The sequence below is a fragment of the Pocillopora damicornis genome, chromosome 2, assembly GCF_964200805.1.
Source record: "Pocillopora damicornis chromosome 2, jaPocDami1.2, whole genome shotgun sequence".
Lineage (NCBI taxonomy): Eukaryota > Metazoa > Cnidaria > Anthozoa > Scleractinia > Pocilloporidae > Pocillopora > Pocillopora damicornis.
This window is the reverse complement of record NC_142671.1, coordinates 5118083-5137005: the sequence shown is the minus strand read 5'-3', so window position 1 is coordinate 5137005 and position 18923 is coordinate 5118083. Positions and strand designations below refer to the sequence as shown.

General features: G+C 37.6%; 1 protein-coding gene across 3 annotated transcripts; it reads right to left on the bottom strand.

Annotated features, from left to right (window-relative positions):
* Positions 1-97: 97 nt before the first annotated feature.
* LOC113673455 (paladin) lies at positions 98-17623 on the bottom strand. Of its 3 annotated transcripts, none has more exons than XM_027189874.2 (19): positions 17442-17623; positions 13041-13465; positions 10135-10302; positions 9268-9428; positions 8366-8590; positions 7650-7761; positions 7082-7186; positions 6800-6895; positions 6132-6272; positions 5886-5939; positions 5730-5792; positions 5263-5385; positions 4725-4781; positions 4531-4590; positions 4067-4216; positions 3376-3525; positions 2830-2910; positions 1809-1949; positions 98-1312 (listed from the first exon to the last, which is right to left on the bottom strand). In XM_027189874.2, the coding sequence occupies exons 1-19, from the start codon at positions 17467-17469 to the stop codon at positions 1019-1021; spliced, it is 2634 nt and encodes an 877-aa protein (XP_027045675.2). In that variant the 5' UTR covers positions 17470-17623; the 3' UTR covers positions 98-1018. The 3 variants fall into 3 exon arrangements, with proteins under 3 accessions (XP_027045675.2, XP_027045677.2, XP_027045676.2); XM_027189876.2 differs by lacking the exon at positions 17442-17623 and adding an exon at positions 16154-16610; XM_027189875.2 differs by lacking the exon at positions 17442-17623 and adding an exon at positions 13565-14027.
* Between the last annotated feature and the right edge of the window lie 1300 nt (positions 17624-18923).

The following is an 18923-nucleotide window of genomic DNA, read 5'->3' as shown; positions in this document are numbered from 1 at the left end:
AAATTCTTACCCCTTACTCAAAAAAATTAGCGCAAAAAAGCGCTTTTTATCTGAGGGTTGGACCATACCAGGACGCAAAGAAACAAAAGAAACTAAGGAGGTTAGGATAACGTTTATTTCCTTTATTTAAGTCTACCAATAAACAGTTGTAAATAGAGTTTAATTAAAAACGAATTCATTAAATGTTTATTTGGTGTTTAATCTAAACACAAAAATAACTTGGGCCTAACGCTTCCCATAAAATTTTCATTTTTGTTCTGTTTTGTTTTGTTTTCCTTATTTTGTTTCAGGAGATAATAGTTTATCGATCAACTGGTACAAATATTAAATTTGGATTTCATTTCATGTCAGAATGAACTGAAAAACACTCATGATGTATAAAATTTATGATCCAGTTATTCTTGATTGGCAAGAGAGTTTCTATAGGAGCAGTTCTGGTAAATACCATAAAAAGCGCAAGTTCATTCATTTTAAAGTTCGCTCGTATTATCAGTGGGTTATTTACAGCAAGGTAGAGATAAAATAGCACTGCAGACGTAATAGTAGTCTGCTCTAATCTCCTTTGGGCAATATCTATACAGTTTTTACCATTGCTTTGGCTTTTGTCAAGTCTAGAGCCCATTATTGCCTAGCGAAACAGCTCAAGACAGAGTCCGCTCGTGCAATTCTCCAGAATTCTTGTATCATTCAGGGGAGGAATAACAACTAGCTACCATCTCAATGACTTACGATAAATAGAGATCATAAATATGTAACAATACACCTAAACCTAAGTTATTATACATCAGTTAGAAAGGCGCACCAGTTTATATCGGTTTTGTTCATTGAGATAGGCGCACAAAATCTCCTATTTTTTAGGTTTTGATATTCTTTCGCGTCTTCAGCTCAGATCCTTAATTTCTGGTTGGAGCGATTGTATTGCCATTTTTCGGTTTTGATGGAAATTTTGGCGCTTTTCCGTTTCCTTCACAGTCCACAGTGCTCTCTCTGAGTAGAAGTTACATTTCGCGCCGAATTATCAATATGACGGCTTGCCCTTGTAACTTTCCCGCCATCTCCAGCGCAGGGCGCGCAAGCGTTCCTCTGTCTTTTCAAAATCATGGAAGCCAAAATTGTCGAGGATCTCGTAAACACCAGCAGCTGTTGCAACTTCAGTCATCCACTGACTAAAAGAACGCTGCCATTTGGTTCTCCTCTCCATGTGTAAGTACGTATTAAACAAGATAAGGTAGAAATATCTCTCCAACAAGTTGAGACTCTTTTTTCTCAGCTCCGAAATTTCCTCTCGGTTCTTGCACACGCCATTGCGATACTGCAAAAAATTGAGTTTATGGTGGAGTTCGTAAGGTAGTCGGTAAGGTTTCAAACACGCAGTTTTAGCTTATGATGGACGGAGGTAGGTAAGGTAAAAGTGTCCTGAAAAGGGAGCTTGAATAGCAAAGTTGAAGTCAGGTCTTTCGATAGGTAGCTGGCCAGGATGAAAATTTGAAGAGAAAGGGGGAGGGCAAGTTAATTGAAAAGCAGATAAATGACCAGCAAGATGGCTGAATATCAGGAAAAACGTTGTTAAGATGCAATACGGTTATTGGTATATGATTTTAAAATTGGAGGGGTTCAATAGCCCGTGATCTTGTGCATAAATTACTCAACCTTTATTTGAAGATAATAGATTGTGAGGGATTACTAGCACTTTCTTCAACGTCAGTGCTATCTTATCGTGCGTATCTGAGATTACTCCTTGATAAGTGACAATAAGGAAGGGAAGACTTTCGCACTAAAGGTCAATATAACACTTCCAGGTGACTCACCAAATTAAATGTAGAGAATATAACTTCTCTTGAGTGATAATGCATGGGTGTCATTGTCTCTGAAATTCTATCCAACACATAATCAACTTCACGTTTTCTCTGTGGACCAAAAGGTAGAACTCTCTTAAGGTGACGAATAACCTGAAATAAAATGAACAATACTCGTGTTAGTTACCTGCGTTACCTTGATCACTCGTTACTCTTGTCTCAAAGACTTTCTGCCCACCCCACCCCACCCCACCCCACCCCACCCCACCCCACCTTACCCCCACCTCACCCCACCCCACCCCACCTTACCCCACCCCACCCCACCTTACCCCACCCACGCAGCATCAATGCTCCTTTTTAACGTTACAACTTTTAATTCGCGAGAGTTACCCGCATCTAATTTCTCCTTACAGTGTCTCTGTCGCATCACACCTTTAGGTCATGAGAATTTAAGAAACGATCGTCTCTTGACTGTTAAACTAATTCTCCTTAACAGCACCTTAGGAAATGTATAAAGGACAGCGTGGATAATATGCATACTGATGTTCGGATGTAAAGGGCTAACATGCACAGTGCTATGTCTATGTAAGCAGCAGTTGCTTACTGATTGTCTAACTTATTATGTTATAGCAAAATAAGCTATGGTAATAGGACTGAGTGAAGTCCAATTTGATCTATAATCATACGTGTGATAACAAAATCAGACGACCACGTAGCGGGAGTCCGATTTGTTTATCACGAGTATGATAACAGACCGAATTGGACGACACGAAGTTTTCTTACCAATTAATCATAAAAATTACAATTTCTGAGAGAAAAGATATAGGAGTCTGTATGCTGAGGCTATGGTAATTGAAACCAAGGTTGTGATTGATTAATACACTACCACTTTGAATATGATTGGATTTTTTAACTGTCCAACAACAAATTGTCCGATAACAACTTGGGAAGTGGATAGGAGGAAAATAGGAGTTTTTCAAACCAATCACAATCGATAAAATTGTTATTCTTATGATTAATGGGTAATACGCACCGAAAATTCACCCAGTGTGTACTTAGCATTTGGGACACAAGCTGGATCTTGTTCATCCACCTTCGTGCCAACAGGAAAGCCCTTGGAAAGGAAACATTTACCAGACTAAGCTATTTTCTAGCTGTATTTTTCTATAATTGACTTAAGATGTTTCATGTTAGGAACTTATGTTAACTATTAAAGCTACTTCACCAAACTAAAAACAATTATGCAGGTTTTTAAGAACCCTTGGTAATTATGTTTTGAGTGGGTATTTGTGACGTGCGTCACTTACTCCAACCTGCATTTCGCCCTGAAGGAGACTACAAACTAAAGAGAAATACGCATTCGAAGTGATAACAGACCAAGAAATAAAAAGGGTGGAGCATGCAGAAGATTGATACGCACTCAAATCTCCGCGTATTTGCACAAAGTAGGCTAAATAAACCAAATTGCTCTAACGGTGACGCTTCTTCGTATGATCAAGCATTAGAGAGCTATAAGAATTGAGGTGAAAGATTGCATGCAGTGCAGTGTTATTGAGTAACATAAAAATCTTATTTATACCTTTTTGTTGCAGTAAATCAGTGCTGCTATTGCCATTCCGGTGGTCGTTCGACTTTTGCCAATCTCGCAGTTAAAGACGATAGCAGGGCCATCTTCGTCAGTGTAGATCTCATGCAGGCTGTTCATTATTGTTAAAATTCGATCAAAGTCCTACGTGGAGAAATAAAGAACATAAGCCAACCATCGTCTGTACAAATACGTTTAGTGAGACGTTTTCGAAACGAGGATGACATTTTGCCTTTTGTTGATTATTTTAAAGATACAGACAGAAATAAGGTGAATGGTCTTCAGGGTATTCCTTGCTTGATTTATTTATATTGATTGTTTTTTTGCACTGTTATTATTGTTGTTGCTGCTGTCGTTGTTATTTTTGCCGTGTCTGTTTCTGTAGTCGTTATCTTTTTTGTTATCGTTTTTGTCACTGCTGTTGTTTTTGCAATTGTTTTTGTTGTTGTTGTTGTTGTTGTTGTTGTTGCTGCTGCTGTCGCTGCTCTTGATGTCATAGCACAGTTGTCGTCCTTGGTGTTTGTTCGACTTTGATCAAGTCACTTTTAGTTGTTGGCGGTGTTAATGGAGCGTATAATCTTTGAATAAGAAGTTACTCAAATATCAACTGCACAGGCAAGATAATACGTATTTTCTTGTATCCGATTCCATAATTCTAAACAACCCAAGGCCTTTATCACTCTACCTTCTCCTCCGGCGCTTTGTCCTCTGACAATGGCATTCTAAAATACAGCATCTGGGGATTCTTTGCCATGCAGAGCTCTGCCGCTTCACGCGCTGTTATGACATTGTGAAAATCTCGCTCCTGGGGAGCATACTGAATGTCAGTGTACACCTGAAAAACATACAACGTATTAACAAGGGCTGACTAAAATAAGTTAGCAATATATCCAATAACAGAAGCAGGTTAGAGCTTGGCTGCGATGATCGGTAAGGAGAGCAAATGCATGGAATTTAAAGGAAAAATGAGAGATTTAAATCTTAGTACGGATATTAGAAAAAATCATCACATGGGTAAATATAGTTCTATCATAATGAAACGCATAGAATGTTTTTCTCAGTCAACTTTTTTTTTACCAGTGTTTTGGTAAGGAAAGCCTATAGACCTTACCAAAACCTGAATAAAATATATTGTTACGCAAAACTAACCTGTGTGTATTGTCTCTTTCCTTTCTTGAGTAGTTCTGACTTCAGTTCGCTCTCCTTTTGCTGTAAATTTTGAAACAGGAGAGATGAGTGAAAAATGATAAGGGAACACAACACAATAACCCAAGAAACAGCTCCTGGTCTAAACTATTAGATTGAGAAGTTTTTCTAACGAGACAGTGAAGGCAAGGCCTCACCTCAATTTCAGAAGTGTCCAGTCCTCTGAAAGGCATATGCTCACACAGACTTGATAACTGAAGTAAAAAAAAAGTCAATAGCTTAAGGGATTTCTAAAATTCTGACAGCTATAAGAAATTCTTTGTAACCAAGGAGAAATATTCATTGTCATTAGAAAACCAAAGCAAGACGAAACGTGAAGAAAGAGATAAAGGAGTTATCATTTATCTATGTAAGCGCTCTTCAAATCATGTCTTATTCCATGTAAAAACAAGGTTTAAGTTTACTCCTGTTTCGTGCTTTGTGTATCATAGGTGATACAATTGACTCTGAGGACTAGGACTGTGGACTGAATAGACCGTGACAAAATGCAAACTATAAAAGAACACAGATCGCCAACATCAACCCAGTGTCAACTGCTATGGCTATGCAACCAGTTACCCCTCCCTTACCCAGCGAAAGTTAGCAAAACAGTTCAAGATAATCAAACTGCTATTGACGGCAAACTGTAACAAGTGTCACTATGGCAAAATGCGTTTCGATTAATTTTATCCTCACCTCTCTTGGACTAAATGTACTTCCATCACAGTCCACGACAAGATCCTCTCTTAGATTTAAGAAAACGACTTTGGGATGAAGACATTTTGGACCCAAAAGATAATGTGCAACATTGTTTAGGCCCTGAAAAGGCAGAGGAACGTGTTACTAAATTAAGCGTCTCAATTTGGTTAACCGCTAGCTGTAAAACGGCTAAAAACTTTAGCCGTTAGCCGTTAGCCGTAAAAAAAAGTTAACCGTAACTAAAATTTCTGGTGAAAACAATGGAAAGAAATTAACCGCTAGCCGTAAAAGCCATCACCAATTGAGACCCTCTGAACAATGATTCGTGCTTCAGTAATATATTTTGTAGTTGTCTCTCTTTATTTTGCTGTTATGAAGCTATTCTTACTTTTGTTGTTTATATTTTTTCGTGTTTTTGGATTCTGTGTCCGTTTTTGTTCAAGTTGCTCTTTTTGTTGAAGTACCTGTCTTGACGGCTGACACATGCCATAAATAGGGAATCCGTGAACCTTGCGGAAATTCGACACCTAAAAATAAAATTAACAAAACCATTACCCTCGTTTAAGCGAGTTATTTCGTGTCTCTTTAAAACAAGTAACCACTTGTTCAGAATTAAATACCTCAAACTCCCGTTGAGTGCTTAAAACATCAAGACTGACTTGTTCATCAGCAACCTGAATGCAACGTCAAGATCTTACATTAAACACCTGAAATTTTCTACATAAGAAGACCTTGATGTTTTTAGAAAGACACCAAGGTTTAAAAGTATCACATAGTAAACTTTGTTTGGCCACTATCTTTAGGGTAGCTATCATAATTTATCACTGCATATCCTTTTAGTTAACACTCAAGTAAAAGTCAATTACCAGACAAGTTTGATTTTGGTATTTAGACGTAAATTCTGACGTCACTCCTTTCTCCATGACGTCAATATGACTCAACATTCTGTAGAGCCAAGGCCTGTGCTGCATCCATTTCCGGAACGTTTGAGCAAACATGAGTGGGAACTAAGCATAAGAGAGAAAACTCGAGTGAGTTTCCATGCCGCAACATGATTAACGCAACAAGCAGACTTGAACATAGAATAACCAACAATGAGAACCAAAGTTCTTTGCTCAATTCATTGTTATCCTACCTGTTTATTTTGGAATTTGTCCCCTCCCTTCTCAGTCCTAATGCAATAGGGCGACAGTATATTCACTTACACCAAAAGGGCAAAATCGTATCCCGCCAGCGCTACTAGCAACTTTACAGTTTGTAGACCATAAGAATTTCAGCCTAAATTTTTCCATCCTTGATTATCCTAAGGCCATCTTAGTTTATCATTGACTCTGCTGCGCAGTTTCCTTTTACAGGACTAATACTATGTGCTCCCCTTCATGCGTTAGGTCGTTTTAAACATTTTTGACGTATCTGCATCGAAGAAAGGACGAGTAGCTGGCAAATGAGTCTACTCATCTGTTAGCTACTCGAAACTACAACTTGCTATATTAGGCTTTTATGACCTTTTACAAATGATTTCCACTCATCTCACCTGCTCGTGTAGGTAGGCGTTAAAGAGTATCAAGAAGAAATATCTTTCCAGGGCACTCAGACCTCTTCTTAACCAGTATTCACGTGCACTATGACCCTACGAATAATTTCAGTCTTTTTATTAAATGAAAACAGAGTACGCTATATTTATGCTAAGGACTATGCTAAGGTAAAACCAGTTTCCATCATTTCGCAATACACATTATCACTGAACCTCTTCTAAGTCAGCTGGGCAATCTGAGCAATGCCAAAATTTTTGTACAAAACCTCTCTTTTCACTTACCTCAATTTTATAGTCATCCTTTATCTCTTCTAGTTTACATTTACATTCAAAGCTGACAGACCGCAGATTCATGACGTCAGAACATATGTCGATAACTGAATCAACCTAGAGAAATACGCCAATCAGGAGTCAGCTTTATGACGAGAGGCAAAACAATTGACTACTGAAAAAACGCAGTGGAAATGTTGAACTCAGGAATATAAATAAACGAAGCCATTTGAAAATCTGGGTTGAGAATTTGATCTTAGTCTCTTGACTTAGGACTGTAGTATATCAGTACCAAAGACACAGGCCATTCGGCAATGCCGCCTTCATTTTCTTAGAGGTCTGTCAGTGTCTCTTCCTACAGATATTCAAAAATGGTTCATCTATTTTCTAACTGATCCTTTGCCTAAATTAAACTCTTGGTGATGTTTAAGGGGAAAATTTTAAGGAAGATCGGTAACAGGTGGGCGGGCCAGCCAACGGAGCCCTTTGTATAAGTGTTACGATGCACAACGAAAATAATTGGTTGATTCATTATTTGACGGTTGATCTAACAAGGTAAACTTCTAAACTGAAAACAAACCTCGTGTTTTATCTGTGTTCCATTGGGAAGACTTTTCACTAACTGTTGAATTATTCTGAATTCTCCCTTCTCCAAATTCGGGTTGTTTTCGTCCATAGGCAATGGAATGGCGCTAGGAAGAAAAACAGTGTAATTTCAACATAGATGACTGAATGTGTTACAGATTTCAATTCATAACTCCATCACAAGTTGAACAAGTAAGCGGTCATCACGATATGAAAATCTTAACTGTAATGAAAACAAAAATTGCATTTCCGTTGATGGTTTTAACTCTGGACTGAGAAACAGCTGATTTTGTGGTCCAATCATCTGGATGAGCATAGACGTGACCTGAAAAGGCCTCTTTTCTGTGGTAAAGATTGACCTCTCGATAACACAAGCAAAGATCATCGTCGAAACTAAGTTTGCGGAAATTATAGGTTAGTTCCTTGTATTCCGCGTCTCAGGCCCGGGCTATAACACGCACTGTAATAATGATCGCATTTTATCCTCTTTTGATCTTTATTTCTTTTCCATTTTCCATTATCTTTTCAAAAACTATACCCGGGATAAGTTCGCTAATTCCTTGATGAATCTCAGCTGCCGTTAGAGGCGTGTTTAATCAGCCTGAGGAAGGTTACTCTTCCAGCCGATTGTGTAAACCTACACCTTTGTTTGACTCAAACAAATCAAGCCCTAGTCATCATTAAAAAAAAAAGTTTTCTCTGCACACTCACTGTGCTTCAGTTGGGAAGCCAGTCCTATGTGAAGTAATCAGACATCCAATGACCATGCCTGTGGTGCTGCGACCTTGGCCCACGTGACAGTTGAACAACATGGCCGGCAGAGGAGCTGAGGAATTCTTGTCGAACAACTGGGGTATGTCCTTAATGGCAGTGATGAACTGGTCAAAATCCTGCTCCTCTGGAGCGTTTGTGGCAGTTATAGGGATCCGAGAATACCTGCACGGTGTCAAAAGGCTTGTTAGATCTCTTACTCTATCCTAATCGCACAAATCCAATTTTGACGAGAAAAAGTCTGATAATTTTATTGGTTTTATAAAAAATTACCACATTGAGGTTATACAACACACAAAACATTTCACATCCATGAACGAACGAGGATGGTAAGACCAAAGATGGTGATGTCGACTAGACTCGAAGACGACCAACACTCATGTTCATGAACCACCATCATCTGCGTTGTGGACAGAGCAAAATGTGTGGCTGGTCTAAACTAAAGATACTTTGATCATATTTACAAATCAGTATTAGCTATGTTTTTGGCTGGCGCTTCTCTAAGAGCAGAGTTACTTTGTCCAGGACCAGTGCTATGAATTGGCAAGAATCAGGTGAATAACTGAAGCCTAAATCTTGCCACGCTTCAGCCGTGAATTGAGGGTCACCTCTTACTACAGACATGATATCAACGTCAAAAGAATGGACACTTAGCTTCTAATATTGGAGCTGACCAGTCCCCCAATTCAGAAATCACTCCTAAATTCATTAACAGTTAACGTAGCATCGAGAATGAAATTTTTTTATTTAGCGCCTCCTTCAAGAATTATACAGCCGCTCCTTCCTTGCCATGCAACAAATTCATGACTAACAAACAACTGGATCCCGTACAGCCGCTTTACCTGAGGAGAGGGGTAAGGAAGATTTGTCTGCTGTATATCTCATCCAAAACACACAAATCCTCTTCGTATGCGACGTTGTACGTGTGCGGTTCGTCCTCGAACGTTTCCACGTTATTGTAAAAGTAAAATTTACCTCCTTCATCGATTGAAAACCTGATTATCTGGAGAAAAAAAAAGAAGATAAGGAAAGAGGAATCAGCTGTGATAGTTACCATCCGATCGAGGTTGTGGTGTACTGGGGGAAAAAGATAAAAAAGTCGAACCTTAAAATCAAAAAGAAAATATCACTTGAAGATCAAAACGCCAAATATAATATCTGGCTAGAATTTATTTCAGCTGAGAGAATGCTAAGTTATCAGTTGGAGAATGGCTTACCATGCTCAAAGGTTACCTTTGCAGGATGCAGGCTGAACCGTCTTGCGAAAAGTAGAAACGCTTAAGAATATGGGATGCGTTTTTAAATCGTCTGTCACGGCGCGGTGGTGCAAGACAACCGCTTTGGGGCCAAGTGCAGGGAGTGGCAAATATTGGGTATGCCGATTGGCTTCATTTTTTTAGCAATTCCACAACTAGATATTTACCACGTCTGTACCACGTAGTGTACCACGTCTAGCACTACCATTTGAATTAACAGAGAACCAAGTCTGCTGTCTTGATTGGCCATTAAGCTTACGATTTTGATCCAAAGCACTGAATTAAAGAACGGCTTGAACCTGAAACGGTTATCAGCTGGTTTGACGCTCTAATCGTTTTAAGGTCGAGGAGATGGTGACTGGCTTTTAAAACAGTTTAAAAAATACAACCGTCGTTGAGCAACACTTCATCAACGAGTTCAAGTTTTTCACAAACACAGTAAGAGTAATTTACCTCCCCTCTTATTTTGAGCTCTGTCTCTGCCAATTCCTCAGGTTTCACTCCGTGATTGGCGATGTTACCCTTCAGGCTGGTCGGGTCCCGTGGAGAGTATGGCACAAAGTCGTGATTGAGACCAACGAATATCACTGGCTCCTCTCTCAAGTTAAATGAGACAATTTCCTGTGCAAGTCCGGTAAATGAGATGATAATGACAATGACATTAATAAATAGTCAGGATTGGATTGCAGTCATATCACCGAACTACTTCATGACCATTTACAGCTAATGCAATAATCACCACAAAAGAAAAGTCAACGGATACGAAGCCGTGATCAGAAGTGTCAAAGGATCCGCTCCTAAATACATGATATTTAGTCATTTCAGCGTCGAAGAGAATCGACCATTGATAGAATTTAATCTTGAAATACTCGTTTGCTCTTGGGGAGAAACACCAGGAAAACCAAAATGAAACAAGAAGTAACAAGGATGAAGGATGGAACAGATGGATGAGGCTTGCAAACAGAGAGTTGAATATCGATAGTAGTACGAGATTGCATTGATCCTGCTTTGCCTCGTTGTGTAATTGGTCTGGAAAATTTCAGCAATCCTTTCAACCAATCAAATGCAAAATTTACCGCAACCTGGTCACTCGCGATTTCCCGTGTTGTAAGCAGTTTACCTGTGTAAACTTTAATTTTCCCTTGGTTGACTTTGATATTAACCTGTGTTTTGATTGGCCGTTGTGATTACTTGGTGTTTGGACTTTGACACTCAATTGAAAAGTGCTGTAATGCTGAAGTCGTGACGGGGCGAGTCATTTACAAGCGATTGGTTTTCCAATCGTTTATTCGACTAAGTGTCATTTTTAGCTTCTGCTTAGTCATTTCAAGTTCTTTCATTATTTTGCGGAAATTACTTTAACACAATAGCTGAAAGAGAGACTGAAAGACAGTTAATGACGAGATAAAGGATTGAGAAGACATTATGGCAATGTATAAAAACGTTCCAGAAGAGCATTTTTCCAAGTACTTTACAAGAAGCAATTCAAAAAGGCGTGAATGTTGAGCATCATAGTTATTAAAACGTTTCCAGCGTTTTTGTTGTTTTGAAAAAGAATGCTTTTACGCTAAGTGATTGCTGATGACAATCAAAGTTTGATAAGGGTCAAACGTAAATAAATAGACCCTTTCAACTTTTTAATTACTGCACCGCAAGATGTGTTACACTATATAATATATTATTGAGGGCTTTGAATTTTCCTCCTATCGAATTATGATGAAAACCAAAAAAAATATATGACACAAGAATTTTTAAACCATATCGACAACTTCAACATTTTTAGAGAATGGACCAGTATTTAGTCTGCGCAAAATAATTGGTCTGGGAATGCTTGTGATCAAAAACTCTTGCGAGATATTAAAGTTAAAATGATTAACCTTTAAAAAAAATGATGTTAAAACAACGTTTAGTCCAATAGCAAACGATATCAAAACCCTGTGAGTTTCAGTTAAATTTATAAAGATATAGCAAGGATGATTCAAAGCAAATAAAATAGTAACAGTGCCAACAAAGGAACAGAGTCGACAGAGCGGATACTTATTTTAAAAAAAAAGGAAAAGAAATCCTTAAATTTTAATTTTTTTTTGTTTGTTTGTTCTCTTAAGAAAAAAGTATATCGCCTTATAGCTCCGTACAAATGGTATTTTTTTCTAAGAAGTTACGCATAACATACATACGCATTGTCAAAACAGAGAAAAGATAAGGTGCAATCTCGTTTCCGAGACACCATGGAGCGATAGTTCCTTGCAGCTGGCAGGCGGAAATTAGAAATACGTGCTGCATATTAATGACGTTTATTCGACAGTTCAGTGAGAGAATATAGCGTTGATTAAAGTGTCGAAAAAACCTCAGATTTTTTGTGTTTTTTTTCCCTTTAATACTTCGTCGGCTACCCCGACTAACTGAAGTGTTTGTACGACTAACATACACCTTAGAGTATGTTTACGTGAGGTTTTTCCCATGCTTTAAGCTAAATCAATACGAGTAGCTCTATCAAAGGCTTCAAAATCAATTAAATTTGTCTTACGTAAGAACGTTGCCATGTGAACCTCGGGAAAGTTTCCCGTCATAATAACGTGAGCGAATGAAAATAGAATTTTACCAAAGTATTCGTGTTACAACACTTCTTTAATTAAAACGAAAAGCAAAATGACGAAAAATTTTACGCTTAACTTGTTTAGTAACGGGCGAGCCTAAAATACCGAAAGTGATCGAGGGTTTAGTGCGCGATTTACAAAAACCAAGTAGGACAAGTGTGATTTTTGCCGTTTCTATTGACATTTAATAGATTTTTACCGTGCTGCCACTCACTAAAATTACTTTCCCTGACAAGGACGAAATATGCCAAAAGGCAAATATCACTTTTTTTATGCTCACAATAACGAGAAAATATTACAACACGCTGTGCCCTTATTCAGTATCTTAAAGCAAAGATATTTGCCCCATATCTCAAAAATAATTAACTTGGATAAAAATCTTTTCGCATGCATAAAAGGATAAAATTTATCGATCACCTTTCGGACTGGTTACGTGAGGAATTTTAAACGTTACCAAATATGTTTTTTTAAGTAAGGGTAATCGATATGCTTGGTCTTTGCGTCCTCGTGTCACTGAGTCGAACGCAAAACATTAATTCGACATGATTATGTATTGTCTTTATAATTCAAAAGAACGAAGGGAATCCCTACACGAGTTAAGGCTTAAAATGCGTCAGGGAAGTTTTCAATTAATTAAGCAGGACATCGCAAACGTTGGCAACTCTCTAGTTTTCGCGCGGAAATAAGACCAACAACGTACCACTAGCACTCAAAATTGAGCCAACAGCAACAATGCTTCATGAATAATGTTTAAACTCTCACCTTATGTCCATTTTCAACCAGAGTTTGAATAACTTGTGCTAATCCATCTCTGGACGGTTGACCCATTCCGTAGACCGGATAGGGACCCCGACTCTTTCGAAAATTCGGAGCCCCGTACAAGTCCAAAGTCTTGAGCTTGTCGATTCCATCAAAATGATCTTTAATAAGAAAATATTTGTCTTGAATAAGCCCATGAATGGGAAATCCTTCCTTGATAAAGCCCCGCTTCCGAATAAGTGGTGTATTTGTTGGCTCATAACTTAATGTTATGAAGCCATTGGAGTGTTTTTTCGAAATTGAAGACGTTTTCCTCGATAATTTGTCCTCAGCTGATGGTGTGGAGCCCTCCTTGACATTGGGGTTCGAACCTGTTTGTGATCCTCCGCTGCTAGCTCCAGTGCCCATTTCCCAACATCGGAAGAGACCTTCAAAATTACACACAGAAAATAATTGTCGATCAGTTATGAACGAACATAGAAGTAACTTTCTCTCGAATTCGACAACAGCGGAGAATCGAAACTAACCACTATATACATCCACCAGCCATCATTTGATGCATGTTTTGAAAAGATGATGTTCATTTCTACAGCTCAAATTTGACATCTGTTGTCAAACATTAGCCAATCGTTGCGCCACTTCATGCAAAAAGCCAATAAAATGCTGCAGGTGGTTCGATTGGGGTAAACAGAACAAAATGCACATGGCTACGAATAAGATTAGAGAGCGCTTAGACTTAACGGCTTAAAAGGCATCAAACATGAATTTTCATCAAGAGACGTTTCAATTCTCTCGGCACTTAAGAAGCATTTTTCATCTCTTATTACCGTGACAGTCTGTCAATTCACAAATACTCTGAATGGTTGCCATTGTGTTCTTTTTACTTGCCAGACGAATTTCAACAATCTTACGCGGAGTGCTCGTTTTTTCAAAAAAAGCATCTTACAATGCTGATAACGAGTAATGGTGGCGCCGTGAGGTTGACGCGACGACCTAAAGTCGCCTGTACGCATTTTTAATAGCGATTTACATAACTTTGAATTTCTACCGTAAATAGTCAGTATACAGGCTACTTGGTGCAATGGCATTAATTTCAGGATGACAAGTTTTGCTTTAATTCCCATTCGAAGTTTGATTAAAGGTTGTAGATCAGTGACACCTAAGCGCCTTAAAATCGCCCTAACATCACCAGCTCTTTAAAAAAAAAAATGACGACGATTGCTTCAACAGAAATAAACCGCATCTCTAAGGAAACCTAGAATACCTCGTTTCCCAGTTACCGAAAAAAAGTTTTCTTCTTCTTGATATGGAGTATGTCACCTGAATATTGTTCTTGTTCAAATCATGCTAAAAATTGTCATTTGTCTTTCTTAAAGCGAGATTAATTATTTCCAGGTGTTACGTACGTGGTATTGTAAGATAAGTTTGTGTTATTAAATTTGTTTTTCGGCGCATTATGATATGAAAAACCCTCAAATGAAACTTTTAGATAAGGTATTGTACTACGTCTGATTTCCAAGGGGATTTTTTTTGTGGCCAGTGAAGTAGCTTTAATGTGATATAAAATTTAACCAACAAGGGTTTTACGTACATCTATTCGTCACGAATTTTAATTTCAATTTATCAGTTCCAATGTTCCCTAAGTTACAGACACCACGGAACTGAATAAACTGTTATAGTCTAGCAAAAAGGTCTGAATTCGGAACGTTTCTCACAATATTTCGATGATTTCTAGAACTTGAAACTACAGTTTAATTCTTATATTTTGTATCGCACCTGTGATCGGTTGAATTCATTACAATTTTTTTAACCCATTGTGATCAATGCTTCAAATCCGGTTTTCCTCGACTATTTTGCCTAAGGAGCTCAGCACCTTAGGCAAACGAGTCGAGGAAAATCTGAACTATTGTATCACTAAAACTGTACGACTTCTACTATACTACTGAACTACTGTATTACTAAAACCTGTACTACTGAAGTTCGGTAGCACAGATGTTTCTTTCAAAATAATGTCCAATTGTTGTTCGTTAAACAACAAGTGCTGATCTTAAATCGGTGTAGCGATATGTACATGGCCATCTAAATGTTTCTCATTTTAGGGATTTTCGTTCCTATTTCAGTTTAAAAATGTCCCAAAGAACTTCTTTACGTGAGCGCTTCCGAAAATGCGACTTGCGTGATCCACAATCGACTCGAACTTGCGGTTTCTCGATTATACATGGCCGTGAATGCACGGTGGCGAATACACTAATTTTTTTTCATCTCTTTTCCTTTATGAATGTCCATTTGTATCTGTATAAAGACAGATAAACACGACCCACAAATATCACTAAAGAGATCATCCGAGATAAATCTTGAATATGCTAGTACGTGCCAAATATTTCAGTCTTAAGTTAATCATTTGGAAAGCTTTTTTTTCCTATTATACCTGCTGTTTATATCTAATTTGATGTGAAATCTTCGAAACAAACTGGTAACTGCACCAGAAAATTACAAATGTAGTAATACTATTGTTAATAATAATAATAATAATAGTAAACTGCCACTCACTCGCCCGTGGGAGTTGAAAATTGTTTATTTTAGGAGCAATTGTTGCCTACACATCAGTTACACTATACACTACGCACTACAATAAGTGTGCAGAACTCTGAAGAACTCAGCACAATGCAAATTTTCGTGTAATTAATTCTCCTATAACAATATGTGTGTGATATCAAAAGCGCACAAAAGTATATTGACTAAACACAAAAAATTAAATTTCTTACAAAAGAAAAATAGAACGTTTGCCATACCAATTAATATGTCTAACATTTTTCGTCGAAACGAACTTGAACAAACGAATGAGCGAACTTTCAAAACTGTGGCTTGTTCGAGAGAGCACAAATTTCTTCCGACATGCGATTGAAGTGAAGCCATTAATCGGAGCCTTCCGCTTCGCGTTATCAGTGTACACATACTCGCTTTCCGTTTGATTTGAAGAACAAATTCGGTCATTAGCACTTGCTTTCAAGGGCGAATGAGATGTTCGGTCATATTCTGACGCAGAATGAGCTTTGAAATTGAGAAGAACAGGAGATAAAGGGAAACATACAAGGAACAATGTCGAAAACACTTACCTTCCCAATCTTCTTTCTTAGGATGAGAACAGAAGTATTTTGAGTGACTTCCTGTTAATTTACATGGCTCCCCTTGAAGTTCGAAAGCACACTCTCGTAAGCAGTGCAGATATACCAGCATAAAAAAATTAAAATCTCTTCAAATCCTCCTGTTTTGTTCTTATTGATGGATAGTGATCACCTGTAAGCGTTGCCTAGGCTTCATGGGATTTCTGTAACCTCAGAGATAACCCCTCGGAATACGCGTTTCGTGTAATGTTTCAAAATTTCCCAAATCCAATACTCTCTCCAGCGACAGAAAATACGCAAACCTGATTTGTCAGATAAACGCGTCCACTAGAGAAAACGCGACTTGATGGACAAGAAAGAGACCTATTATTCGAAATGGCACAGCTGTCAAAGCATGATTTTAAGTCTTGACATCTCTGTTTGAGCTTAATGATACATGATTTGCATTAAAAAAAAGTACAATTGTCGTTTCATGCAATTACTACTGTCATAACTAGTTGTGGTTTTGTGGTGTGTCGCCTCTAAATTCAATACAAACACAGCACAATAAACGGGATTTCCTACGTATGCGGTATATTACGGAAAACCGTCGGTCTTAAACAATAATGCACACAATTTTTCGTTTTTGTGGGAAGCTGTCGAGCGTGTACTACACATTCTATTGCTTACTTAAATGTAGCATTAGAAATTGGATACTGAATTAAAAATCACAAAGTGTCGTATGTGAGAGAGGGGATGAATATTTTGATTCGTGTAAATTTGCATAAAAAACTGTAATAACGCCTGCATTTCCGAATACGATGCGTTAAGCAGTGTCGTTTGGCCAAACTATGAGAAACGTGCGCCATAAAGTTTTCGATATTTTACCCCTTTGAAATAAGCTCTTCTAATGAAATATTACACAGAAGAAAGATCGGGAAATCAGAATTGAATTAAGGCAAATAAATACACTATAACCCTTCTATATTGGGGGAATAACTTCAGTCGACTGGGGATGTCGAACTATCGCACTAAGTAGCCGCAGTGAGTTCTGATTTCGCTTTGGGAGTGACGATGTGATTTCGCTACCGCTTATTAGCCCAAAACTCAAATAAAACGCTTTCTCCTAACAGTGATCCCCAAGATGTTATGTCAACAGTTCTTTTGCTCAGAAATATTTTAAATAAAGAGAAAATTTAGGGGGTGAATATTGATTCTAAAAGAAAATTCGATCACGACCTTCAACAAATTATTCTAGATGTTGTTTCATTTCCTTCGTCGTTCCGATCGATTCACTTACCCGAAATATCCCGAAGAAGGTGGCTCATGTCTACGTTTGTTCTCACACCCCATGAATTAGAAACCCATAGCTTTAATGATGAGTCCGTCACGAGTTTTTGTGAGGTCTGCTTAACAGCTTTTCTATCCAACTAACGTTTACATAACAATGCAAACAAAACCAGCATAATAAATGTCTACCCATCGCGGGCGCTTGTGAAGAAAGAATAATATGAATTTTATGAACTGCTCTCATTTATTTTTCATCTTAAAGGACAGTGAATTATCATTTTGACTTTTTCTATCTTTTTTCATCATTTTTGCCATTTTTTTTTGGCCACGCTCATGAAAATAAATTGTGAATAATTTCTCGGCCCAAATAATATTCCTTAAAAATGTCTTTTTTATACAGCATCAATATTTCCATATTGAGCGCCCAAACAAAATTGTAACAAAGTTTGTGTAGAAGAATAGCGGATTTTTAAACCAATTTCGTTAATATATAAGAAAAAGACTAAATATAACAGAAATAACGAACATTGGAAGTCTAAAAACTAAAACGATGAAGTTTGGCAAGTCCGCTACAAACGCGCCGCTGCTTTGTCAAGAAAATGTCCTCTAAATATTTAAGCCAGTATTCAGTAGAATAAACACTTTGAAGGCTTGTTAGACTAGTCTGCCAGATTAATTAAAATTAACATGTATGATCGATTCAGACAGGTAATAGGCAGTAATTAATTCTGCATCCGGTGAAATATCGACCAAAAAAAAAACGCTAATAACGAAATAGAAAAACTCTTCATTCTTCGGTTTCTACTCATTTGTTCATTAATTCATATATTATTTTTGGATGATATTTCTTCTTTTTGGGGATGACTAAGCTGTGTCCATTAACGACGGAATATAAATACTCGTTCACTCTCGCCACTTCTTTCTAGTAGTTTGAATTTCAAGTGTTTAACTCGAAATCTCAAATTAACATGCAAATTTACAAAAGGGAAATAAAAATAGTAAAATTGTTGAAGGAAAAACATTAATAAAGCTTAACATACACTCTCAGCTAAGGAGAATTTTGAGTGCTCGGTTAGGTGAACTATAAAATAACGATACTAAGCATTGTTATGTTCTTTGAAAAGCCTTTGCTTAAGGTGTTGTTTCTATATATAATTCCACTTAGTCATTTACAGTTTATTTTTGCAATAGCGATTATATTTACATAATGTTGCTGTACAAGCGCCTTTGGAGGCAGCCTTTCCTTGATCGGGTAAAAGCATAAATTCTGGAAATCGTTGGAGTTGAAAACCGAGATGAACATTCAAGCTTTATTTGCATCACCTTGGCACTTAAAAAGATCTTAAAAGAAAACTCCAGCTGCCTGCCTGCTAAAATTTTCATCTTTACTAAATGATTAAAAATTAAAGAAGAGAAGAGTAATTTCTTTACCAAACTTTTCTAAATGATTAAAAATCAAAGAAGAGAAGAGTAATTTCTTTACCAAACCTTT

Coding starts and splice junctions, on each gene's coding strand:
- LOC113673455 (XM_027189876.2), bottom strand. CDS start 16,274: ATGCTGGTATATCTGCACTGCTTACGAGAGTGTGCTTTCGAACTTCAA. Junction 5,940..6,131: donor ACCAAAATCAAACTTGTCTG/GTAATTGACTTT, acceptor CGTTGCATTCAG/GTTGCTGATGAACAAGTCAG. Junction 3,526..4,066: donor ACAAAGCGCCGGAGGAGAAG/GTAGAGTGATAA, acceptor TTCTCCACGTAG/GACTTTGATCGAATTTTAAC.